This window comes from Diorhabda carinulata, chromosome 2, assembly GCF_026250575.1.
Source record: "Diorhabda carinulata isolate Delta chromosome 2, icDioCari1.1, whole genome shotgun sequence".
Lineage (NCBI taxonomy): Eukaryota > Metazoa > Arthropoda > Insecta > Coleoptera > Chrysomelidae > Diorhabda > Diorhabda carinulata.
Window position 1 is genome coordinate 30,979,407 of NC_079461.1, and position 12,526 is coordinate 30,991,932.

At 33.0% G+C, this 12,526-nt stretch overlaps 1 protein-coding gene across 1 annotated transcript in view; it reads left to right on the plus strand.

Annotated features, from left to right (window-relative positions):
• The window catches only part of LOC130890914 (uncharacterized), a 150,418-nt gene that overhangs the window by 108,542 nt on the left and 29,350 nt on the right, over nt 1-12,526 (plus strand). The window contains exon 3 of the mRNA XM_057795321.1: nt 5,619-5,890. Coding sequence (XP_057651304.1) covers nt 5,619-5,890 — 272 coding nt within the window. The remainder of the gene's footprint in view (nt 1-5,618; nt 5,891-12,526) is intronic.

Genomic DNA, 12,526 nt, shown 5'->3' on the forward strand with positions numbered 1-12,526 from the left:
CAAAGTTCAATCCCATTGTAAACTTACCTAAGATAGCAGCACGATTTCAATTAAATTAAATTTGGGTGTGTTCGTTTCAGTATATTATTGATTCATTATTTTCTTTTTTGTTGAATCAACTCCATCAAAACAATATGCAACGAATTAAATGGTGTTTATTTATTATGGCTGAAACTGAGTAAATAGGTAAGAACTATAAATAAAACAATATGACAGATACCGCGAAATTGTGCACACAGTTGAATCTGTTCTACGAAAGGAAATGTAGAACGTACACGACGAAAATGATGAATTTGCTTTCGGGGATAACGACGTTGTTACGAGTACAAAAAATATGTTCTCGTGGGATGAATGTAGATTGTAGATGTTCGTTTTTAAGCAGACTATTGGGGCGTGAAGGTTTTAATACATTTGTTAATTAATTTCATACGAATGTCCGCTTCGAATGTTTTGGATTGATTCACTAAATTACATTAAAACAGATGTAACGCGAATGAATACTTAAAGTGTGCTTCCGTCTGATAATAGTTGATTATTTTTATATGTATATATAGAAAGCATTAACAAATGATATATCCAAAACGTGCCTAAAATGGAAATATTCGTTAATGAAAAACAAACAACACGTATTATGGTCGACGGAGAGGTAACGCAGTAATCGATGTTCGATTAACTACGAGGGTCATTTTTTTTCAACCTCCGATCGCTCCGTGCAGACGCTACGCGAGCAGTCGGCGTACAGCTACGTAAACATGTCCACCATTATTGATGCTCCCGCCAAGTGTGAATTGCGAAGTGTGATTCGTTTTCTACAAACTGAAGGCCATAGTGCTGAAGAAATCCATCGGAGTATGAGCCGTTTGTATGGGGAAAAATTCATGAGTGATGATGTTGTGCATGATTCGGATGACCTTGTTCAACCAGTAGACAGAATGGTTAAAGAAAACCGCATATTCACCATTACTGCTTTGTCTAGGGAATTTCCAGGAGTTTCAAGTTCTGTTTTGTATTCTACTTGAATTCATTTAACTTTCTTTGAAGAGGGTATTGAAAAGCTTGTCAACAGATAAGAAAAATGTCTCAATCTCTTCGGTGATTATGGCGAAAAGTAACCGTAAGTGTACCAATCTTTTGGTAATAAAATTATTGTTTCAATTATAACCTACCGGAAGTTGAAAAAAAAACGAACCTCGTATTTGAAATTCATACAATATTGAAGGAGTAAAATACCGTTATGATGGTGCAAAGGCCGCCATCAAACTTAAGTGAATACAAAGTATAAAATTAAACTTGGTAATAAGTAAGAAATAAGGAAGGGGTATCATAAAACAAAGTGGAAAATAGAGAGACGTGGGAAATGTTGGTTTTTGCTGAAACGTGCCACAAGGTATATTGGAGAATTTCATGGGAAAACTAACAATATAATAATCACAGTGAAAGGTTTATCAACTCTTCCGACAAATCATGCTCGTATTTACAAATTTTTTTGTGAATTTCATTCGATGATTCTAAAATTCTCTTTATTACTATAACGAATTCATTTTTCTCATTTACACAATTCAATTAATCAATTTAGAATTGTACAAAAGTCTATAATGGAATTTTATGGAAAAATATACATATATCATCAAACATTGTTCATTTATTTTTATTGGAATATACAAAATGTGCAATTTTATATTTATAAAGCACACGGATGAAACGAAATTTCACAATAATTTCGATCTGAAAACTTTTCGTTGGCTCAATTGAACATGATTTTGATGTGGGCCAATAATAATAACTAGATAATGTACTTTGAACGAAAATAGATGTATAATTATAATAAAAATTCCACTTTAACATGTGTAAACCTATAAAAGATGGAATGGTCTACACGTGTGACATAAAAATTTTATGAATCACTACCGCATTCTACCTCCAGATATCCTTAGCAACGTAATATGTTTTCGCACAAGTCGTAAGTAGTGATTCCATATGAACCACCATCTAAAGTATAACAAACTCCAAACGAAATAAATCAGCTGCGTTACTGGTACACATAAACATTCGAACTCAATCGCCTAGGATCTGGATTATTTATAATATGCTTATATAATTATAATTTTAAACAACAAGTTTGTCATTTCAGTCGGCGGACGATTACTATCGATAACAATTTTTCGTTATGTTTGGCACAGGTAAAACTAAATTTGTGCAATTTTTCACACCAAGTTTCAAATATTCATAAACATCGAACACTAAAGTCTATTTATCGAAGAAAAATAGTGAAAAAAAACCTGATCAGTGCATGATCATCACGTGAATATCCCGGGCGAAAAGGGGCAAGGCATCGTTATAGAAGCACCATAATATACAATACAAATAAAAGACCGCATGGGAGGATGTTTTCGACAGGAGCTCTATCAGAAGAAATGGGCACAATTTTTTCTTTTTTCACAATGAGTTACATACAGTGGATAAAATTCTGAGAGTAGTTAACAAAGATAAGGATTTATTCTCTTTTCTTCATAAAAAGAAATGGGATTTCAATACAAAAAACGATGAAGGAACATATTATTATCAGAAAAAGCAAAAATAATTGTATCTAGGTAATCCAAACTTCACGATAACATTTTATATTTTTGTAATAATAATTGTGCATAACAATTTATAATTTATATTATCATGTGAAATCTCAAATTATTTCTTAAGGTCCTGTTATATGCTCGGCTTTGGCGTTTTCAACTCGCATCACGTGCACTATGCGCGAATATGTTTTGATTTACTATTTTTAATCAATAAATAGAATATACCTGTATCCATTGGAGTACTAATTATTTGCGATCGTGACTACTTGCACTGGGGTAGTGTTTTTATTTTTTTTAACAAAAAATGAACTGGTTTATTTATAAACACAAAGAAATATGAAGAGACTAATGAATCCTAAGTAGAGCAAGTCATAACATACACTAATAGTTGAAAATACTCCATTGGTGTTTGAAGTCAAATATGTTTATAAACGAGGTCTGGCTATTAAATAACGAGACTGCGTGCCTAGAAGACGCCCTAGATATGCGTTGGGTACCTAGATATCTTGTCTATGCACGTACTAAAACACGTTTCCACACAAACCATATGTGACGAAAAACAAGAGCAATGTGTCAATCTAAATTTCTCGTTAAATTGAAAAAAAAACCCCGTTGAGTGCTATAAATTATTGCAAGAGACCTATGGGGACAATTCTCTATCTCGTGCGCTTGTTTTTGACTGGTTTAAGCGCTTTATTGAGGGCCGAGAGAGCAAATTAAAATTCAAAGCAATTTTGATCGTTTCGTGGTGACTGAATGAATTCCAGGGTCAGACTGTCAACCAGACTTATTATTTGTCATTTTTGGCAACGAGTTCGTGAGAAACGGCCCTATTTTGCACCAGAACAACGCACCTGCCCAAAACGCACTATCTGTGAAGCAGTATTTGGCCAGTAGGCGGACTCCAGTGCCGCACTCACCAGATTTGGCAACATGTGACTTTTTTTTGTTTCTGAAGATAAAATCTTCTTTGTCTGTGCGAAGTTGGTGCCAAAAAATCTGACTCCTGATCAAAAGCTTTAGCGTCAACGGGTCTGCTCAGATTTCCTTGAAAGAAAGAAAAAAATCTGCTTTGAAAGGGACCCGATTTGGGTCGATGGAAGCGGTAAAGCAAAAAACGGCAGAGCTTCTAAAGGCATTCACCAAAGAAAGCACTTCCAGCACTGCTTCGATCAATAGAAAAAACGTTTGGAAAGGTGTGTGGCCAGGGGAGGGGAATGTATTGAAGGGGAGCATTCGATGTAGAATAATTTTTATAATAAAACCCTTTTTCGTAACTAGTCTCGTTATTTTATAGCCAGACGTCGTACACATAATGTAGAGGATCAATTTCAGTTTTGGTTTGTTAAGACTTTAATGGTAATTAATACATTATATCAACATTTACTATTATCTATATAGAGGCAAAAAATACAGATTTTATCCTTGAGAACAGCAACAACAGACAATTTAAATTCAATCGAAGGTATTTCTTCTCATTTACGGCGAAGAGAAGATTGGAAGTATCTCAGAAACCTCACACGAAGCTTTTATGCATAATTAATATTTAGTAGTTCGTTCTATGGCTCTGTGATGCTTATAACTAGTAGCGATTTTATCGGTTCAAATATTCGAGCTGTTACATAATGTTTGGAATTGATTTTATAAAATACCGTGACTAGCTATAAAACAAATTTATAAAAGCAAAGTTTCTCCAAACGCATAAAGATTTTGAGTATTAATAAGCCCAGTTGTGGAACAATTTCTGAACTATAAGAATAAAGTAACGTTTGTTTCACAAAAGTTTTGTTGTACAATTAATTAGTTGCATTTGAAGAAAAAGATAATAGTGGATACAAAAGCGTTGGGATTGTTGATACTTGGAAAATAATTAGATATCTCAAGGACTAAAGGTATAAGTTTGTCATGTATTAGATATAAAATTTTTTCTTTGATAGAATATAACTATAGCACCAGCCTCGTGAAAAATGTTTTCCAAGCTAGAAAAAGGTTATATTGCAGTTTTTTACGATAAAGGGCTGAATCGAGAAGAAATCACCTAAGAAACCTGTTCAGTTTGGATCAAACAGAAAAGATGACTCAAAAAAATACTCCAATAAGAACTGGAAGAAAAAATGTTACTGCAACAAGCAACACTTTCATTTTTCAAAGTTCGAATAGCCCCATTGTGCTCCACTTAAAACTACCAAAGAACCATGTCTTCAAATCAGACACCTTCGCTTGAACCTTTTTATCTGTATATGCTTGTCTCATACCAAGTGCTTCTATACTATCTATATTTCTGACCTAACAATGAAAAAATGAGTTTTTATAATTGACTACTATTTTTTCTATTTTTCAAAATATTCTCAATTAAGATTAATACACATGTCCATGGCTCAAAACAATTTTCGAAGCAATTTCCCATTTCTACAGAGGTATTTCCAAAATATGAATTTTGAACACAAAAATTGCTTTAAAGTCCGGTCCAGTTAAGAAGCCATTCACCAGTCCCCACTTGTCTCATACCAGATGTTTCCATACATCTCTGAAGAGTTTGTCTTAAGAGCTGACTGCTCAGAGATGTAGTAGCTACACTTTTATCTACACCAAGAATGGGTTCTGGGTACAATCTTGGCGAAATCATTGGATTGGTTCCAAGAAGGAAATACCGAACTATTCAAGGGGTCCTCGTGTTTCCCAGACATGAATTGGTATACAATCTGTGGGGGATTGAATTTACGCTGACAATAAACATAATTCCTAAATTTAAAACCAGATTGGACAATTGATTCTGTTGACAGTCTTCATGATTTTATGTTTACTTTTACTTATGTGAAAATCATTTCTAACCGTTTTACGATCGATACATTTCTCTGTTTTAGTTTCAATTTCAATTACCTTGAATAATTATGTACAAAAATAAGCTATTCCCATACACATACAAGAATATTCACAAAAAGCAAATATAGATACATTAAAATCTCATAAATTCTTTTGTGATGATAAACGAAAACTTTTCAATGAATATGTGGTACTATTCCCTTAATTTCCGATTATTCTATTTAGGTTTTGAAAAATGAAGAAGAAGAAGAGAGGCAATTACAAATGGCTCTCGAAGCAACAGTCCATCATCAGTTAAACCCAAGAAGGATAAGGAGATCTTTAGATACAGCTAGCATGCCATCGAATTGGGACAGATATACTCCAAGATTCGCATCGTTTGCTGGTTGCAGTGGAATGATGAATCCACCAACCAGTCCTCACTGCAAACTCCCAATGTTCACTGATGATGATCCCGAAGAGATTGGGTCGTTGTATGACGAATTGTTTTATAATGAGTAAGTTTTAACGCATTTTTAATTATGTATATATCATAATTTAGTACGACCTAAGTATGATAATAGATTTTGAAATGAGTGAAAAAGTTGTCCAATCAAAAACTCTTAAATGTACTATAATATCACATAAAATAATATCTTAGGTGTAATAAAAAGTGACTGGAGCAAAAATTGTGAATAAAACATGAATATCCTTAAAAATTTAGAATCAAACTGATTGTCAGTGAGTGAAAATAACAAACTCACACCAATGTTTAGGTGACCAAAGCTAGAAGCATCGGAATTTGCGAAATTTGAAAGTATTTATAATTCAGCACTACTTTTATTGTTTTTCAAATTATTCTCCATTAAAATAAATTTACACTTCCTTGATTTGAAATAAATTTCCAAGTACTTTTTCCACGTTTTACGGCGTCGCCTGGTATCCAAAATCGTTCACAGTGCAGTTTTTTTCAATATGAAGGCACAAAAAAGTCGTAGAATGCCAAATCAATCTGTATAGAGGATAACGTTTCCCAATTGATTTTGTACTATACAGAGGTGACACGTTATATGCCTAAATCCAGTGCTAATTTAATGCGTAGCCTTCAATACAGATTTTTTTAAATTATAATGCACCAGTCGACTGGAATATTGTCATTAAATTAGATAAACGAAGATACATTTAACTTTCGGTATGTTAGATATCTATCGTATCAAATCAGCCACAATATTGATGTTTTGGGCACAACGAGAGGTTTTTGATGATCACTTTTCTAACTGAAAACACATCTAGATCTCTAGCAATGATGTTATTGATTACATAACATGGAGTATTTGTTATCAACTTTAGAACTTTTCACTGAAATCCCTCGATAATATTTATGTTTGTTATAGAAGCTAAACCCCACAGCTGGATTTCATATGTCCAAATAGGATTAAGTATTGTCTTATTAACATATTAATAACTTATTATTGATAGATAGCTGTGGTTTTCCGCCAATTATCCAGTATGGTTGTCTAAATTCAATCTTAAGTCGTTTTCTTTTAGTAAGATGTTTCCTCTAAGAAAGTCTCCTATCCATATGGATATCAAGATATTTGACTTCCTCTCTTTGTGGAATTCCATGTTCGTTTATTTTAACGAAGGGACAGTCTTTTCGTCTGTTTGTGAAGGTCACGTGGATAGATTTAAAATTTTTAACTGAACTCACCATATGCTTAACCATTGCTGTAGCCTGTCAAGATTTGCTTGAGGAATTTATGAAGCAGTTTTAGGACCTCGGTGTGAAACTAGAAACTAGAAACTTAAAATGGAATTTCGAACTTCAAGATAGAATTTGACAATAAGAAAGTGATTTATGGGAAGGAATTTTCTGATTTTATAAATAAGTCTCAAGAGTCAGGCTTCATCAAAGACCTGACTTACATCGAGGAATATCCCGGAGCAGTATTTTTTATCTTTCAGATCTTTGTACTCCCTCAATGATAGCATATTCCTCTCGGAATCCAAAATGATGTTTCAGAATAATTTGGTTTTGATCATCCTGGTTTTTAATAGCTTATCTAACAGTTTAGCTAGTTTTGGAAGTAAACTTATTGGTCAGAGCCAAATATTCTCATAAATACGGCTCTGATTGATTTATTATTAATTATTTTTCTTCCAAATATCAGATATAAAATATATCGTGTACAAAATTTGAGAGCAATTATTTCGATTAAAGATATTACCATGAAATTATATATACTTTCTTTTCGACTCGGTTTTCTCTAATTTTATTTTATTTTATCTAATACTGTTGGAAATTCGATTTAAGAAATCGTAAGCTTCTTAATAGGAATTTTCAAATTCGGTAACGTTTACAATTAAATTACACAGCCAGCCGACAGCCCTTCCTTTTCAGATCCTGAAATTTAGATTATCGTCCAATTTATCTGAGACGTCTTTAAATCATTCTACCGTTGTTTTATATTATCATCAGCAATACACAATAGATAAGCTGCCTTATTACTATACTTTGGATGTAAAATTAATGTTTACTTGAGTTAATTCATTGGAAGTTGCGAATATTTCGAAACAAAGACGTTTTAGTTATACAAATATAAAGGATTAAAGAACAAATTTAGCGGATGAAGAAACTTACGTGATCAAAAACAATGCGAATAAGGGAATAAATTTAAGTAATCATCTCGTATCTTCATAAATCTGACTTTTTGGTAACAACGATACAGTCATAAAATATAAAATGAAATTTGAACAAATTTATGTCCAGAAATCTCTTACGTTTCGGATGATAACTCAAAAAACTGACGTTACCGTAGTAGTAACTATTAATAATACTACTAAACTAATAGTACTACGAATGAAATTATCTAGTTTTTTGAGTTGTGACACTATTTGGGGGGAGGTGCGATATGTAGTGAATTGGACACTTTGAGTGCAATAAACACTTGTTGCACTAGTAGTATACCATATTTTGTCAACGGTCATAGGCAAAACAGAAATGTTCCATTTAGGACACGAGTGATAAATGAACAATTCCATATTTGATAATCAATTAACACTATATTAGGAACAATAATTGAATCATTTCTACCAACAATAATGAAAGTACATCTTCATTTGTTACTTCTCTAAATTTACTACGACTATTTCCATGTGACGACTCGTTTAAGCTCTACTAAATCTGCTCCAGTATCTGCAACAGTTATTGCGTAGGATCTCCTGAACCGTGTGTTGTTTTAAATTCTACAAATATAGATATTTTGCAAAATTAAAATGGAATTTCAACAAATTTGTTACTTCTCTAGTTCACTTTATTCAATGAAAAGGTTGTACCTTATCGACTATACCTTTACTCAACTCCTAAATTTATAAATCATAACAATTATTCATCATTATAACATTGTCGTCACTAGACTCACTCTAAAAATGTGTCTAACGTAGAAGCCCGATTAAGAGTCAAATATCAATATCAAAATGGATCATTTGAAGAACATAAAACAGTAAACGAAATAAAAGATTTAATCCCAACGTAAATTTCCAAATATTTGGAGGATGCATTAAGGAATCTGCAATATAATATGACATACTGTAAAGGTGGTGTCGTGATTTCAAATGTGGCATCCACAACCGCTCTCGCACGAAAAGATCGACGTATGACTATTAGAAACATAGTTGAAGATGATGGTATCTCATAACATAGCCAAATTAAACATGGAAAAGTTATCCACCACATTTTGAATACCATGGGTATTAAAACATGTACCAAAGCAATCTCGGGAAGACATATGAGTTCGTTTTTTAACAAAACAAAGAAAATTAATAACAATTGATAAGTCATGATCAAAAACTGTGATGATGAGATCAGAATGCAGCGATTTATTAAGTGTCAAAATGTTACAGAAGCTAAAAAACGATTTTTTTCATTAAATACTAAGATCTGTAGCTTTGTTAAGGGATTTATAAACGTGTTTCCTGTCAAATACTTACAGGACACTGTAATTGCTTATTGACTTGTGGATATTACGAATTCCTCTTTATCATTCTCATCTTTTTTTAGTTATAATATAGCAAAAACAAAATATTCGATCATTTTATAAGTAACAGGATGTAATGTGTGAAAATTCACGATTGGTTTCAGAGGATTACGTCAAGATACGAATGACATATATTCATCTATTATTTTCGATTGATTGATGGAGTTGTCTAAGTTACGATTATATAATGAATGAATCGATAATAAAACGCAATTCCGCTTTTTCAGCATGTTCAGAGGGCTTGAAGATTTAGTTTCTCCACATATTTCTAAAAGTACAGCTATTTCGAAGCTATTCATTACGATTTTAAGACATTTTCTAGCATTTCAGAAAGTAAAACTAAAAGGTTTTTACTACTACAACACACATTGTTGGATACACCCATTCAACAATTCCGCCGAGTGTAAAATGGCTTGTCCATAGGTCGTAATTTCTATTGGATAATTTCAATATAAATTATATAATCAATAATATTTCATATTTTGAAAATTTTTAAATAGGCAAACTGGCAACCTTAGTGTAAATGTACCCGTGTTATGTTGGTTTTTTTGTTTCTTGGTGTTAAAATAATTCTATAGATACTGTTTCGAACTGTTTTAGTATGCAGCTTTTTAGTCAATCTGCAAGTAAGCTTTCAAGCAATTTACAAAATTCAGAGCATTGTGTTTTTTGTGCTTAATTTTTGAGAGTTTCCTAGATATTAATTTCCACTATTGCGATCAAGTTCATCAAACATTAATTGCAAAGTGCAAAGCGATAGCCCAGTAGCAGCTGAAAGGTACGAGCTTTAGTCAGGATCCTGCTAATTTTTCACAAGTTTTAAATGTACTACTACAACACTGAATAGTGGAAAGCCACTTTTTCAGAAGCAAATTTCGCAAACCTCACAAAAACTTGCGGCAAAAGCATTTCTTTACACAGCAGCAGCTATTTTCAAATGGGCATCAGCTGATTTTGATAATTTCATAATTGTTAGAATAAATTCTAAGTTTTTTAGTATTGTATTTTCAGAATTTAAATCATATAAATCAATGAAAAACGTAATACAATCTCATATATAACGTACTGAATATTTGGCGTCGATTTGAACGTTTATGTTTGTAATTATTACCAAAGGCTATAGATAGTAATATGACAGATGAATGCAATAAAATTTTTATTGCATTGAATCAATAACAAGCTACTGTTTCCACGATATACAGTTTTGTTTTTCACACGAATGCAGAAAAAATTCTTATATAATAAAATAATATAATAAACTATCATATTTCGGGTTCAAAAGGCTAGTACTTCACTTTTACGCATTCCTAATGTGACCAAATTTCCCCAAATGCAAAAATAAACGCTAAATCGTAAAAACACCATATGCTTCAACCTATAGAAAATGTCACAAAATATTTGAAACAAAACGTGCTTTATTATTTGAAAAAAAAGAGAAAGAAAACAAAAAAGGAACGTGCAGAGAAAATACAAAAAGAATACAAGAGGCTCACCAAGGATCAAAAGAAAACGGGTCAGCTTTATATGAAAAAAGCTTTACTGTGCACCATCTATCAAAAAAAGTTTTATCATTCTTGTATCCCTCTCTCACATAAAGATCATGTAGCAAACGATAAAGCTGACTATTTGTGTCGTAATTGCTACAGAGAAGACTCATACCGTTGATAAACCTTTTCAAGAATCTTGGGTGAGATTTTTGATGAATTTTTCCACAATACTACTAGTTTGGAGACTAAAACTCGACCAAGTAATCGAATTACATATCTTTCTACCTAACCAAATCAGTCATACTGTTTTTCAGGAAATGTGTATTAACATCTCCTCCTCCATCATACTAAACTAACAAGTTCACTATTCAAACTCTTTTCTCTATAATACAAAAGATTGGAATCCTACTAGGGTTCAATTCATACCAAAAAAGTAAAAAAACAAGGTTCCCAATAACTACCGTCCGATTACTTTAGGCCCAGCCATTGCCAAAGACCCCGACTGCTATTTTTACATAGAAGGCTAGCACTGCAACTCAGGATTTGGTCCTGGCATAGTCACGTGGTCGATTTAACCAAAGCAGCTTCACTAAAACTTGGAGCCATCTTTAAGACCAAAAAGCTATATAATCCGCAACAGCTTATAATCCTCTATGAGGCATAGATTCGTTCATCTTTGAAATATTGCTCGCACATTTGGAGCTCGGCTCCCAAGCGTACTCTGAAGATGCTCGATTCAATACAGAAGAGAGCAGTTCGACTTATAAGTGATCCAGAGTTGACCAGAAACTTGAACAGCTAAGAAGTCGCTGACATGACTCTGTTTTACGGATACTACCACGTCAAACGCTCTGTCTAGCATAATCTCACCTAGATCAGTTTTTGCAAGTGGCCTGCAGACACCCAGGACTTTTTTGGAGAAGTGCAAACCCGAGAAATCGGCTACCAAGGCACGTATTTCCCGAGCACTACAGCCTACAGATGTTCAAGATCAATATTCAGAGGCATCTCCATACGGCAGACACTACTCGAACTACTCGAGTGTAAAAGGGTTTTCCATCTTGTGCTTGCTTTTTACATAAACAAAACTATATAATAGAAATAATCGCACGTAGATTATTTAATTGAAACTGTTTGAATAATATAAAATAAAAGATTATTACATACACATAGATATATCATGTTTAAGAAAATAACGTGAATTTTTAATCCTACTATTCGTAATCGCGTTAAAGCGCGCTTTCAGAAAATCCACACTTTCGCAAACATCCTTTCCCATTATAAGGATTAGGTTAGGATAGCGTAACTAAGCTTCTAAATGTTGTCCCGTTGTGATTTTGAGTATAGAGGAAGTTATAAACACCGAGTCCGTCCTATCTACACTCTCTCGACTCATATTGCCGAGTGAACGTCCACAGCTACGCTCAATTTGTTTTAAAATCAGACCATTGTTGACTATGAATGCTTCATGGGGATTTATTACGAATAGAGGTAATTCTAACAAAGAAATTGCTTGTCAGGATAACAGTGGTGGTTTGGGATGATAGTTAGGGTGCATGAATGATGCTTCACTCATTTCAAATATGAAAATGTTTTACAGGATGGATGTTTTTGAATAGTATGAATTTTT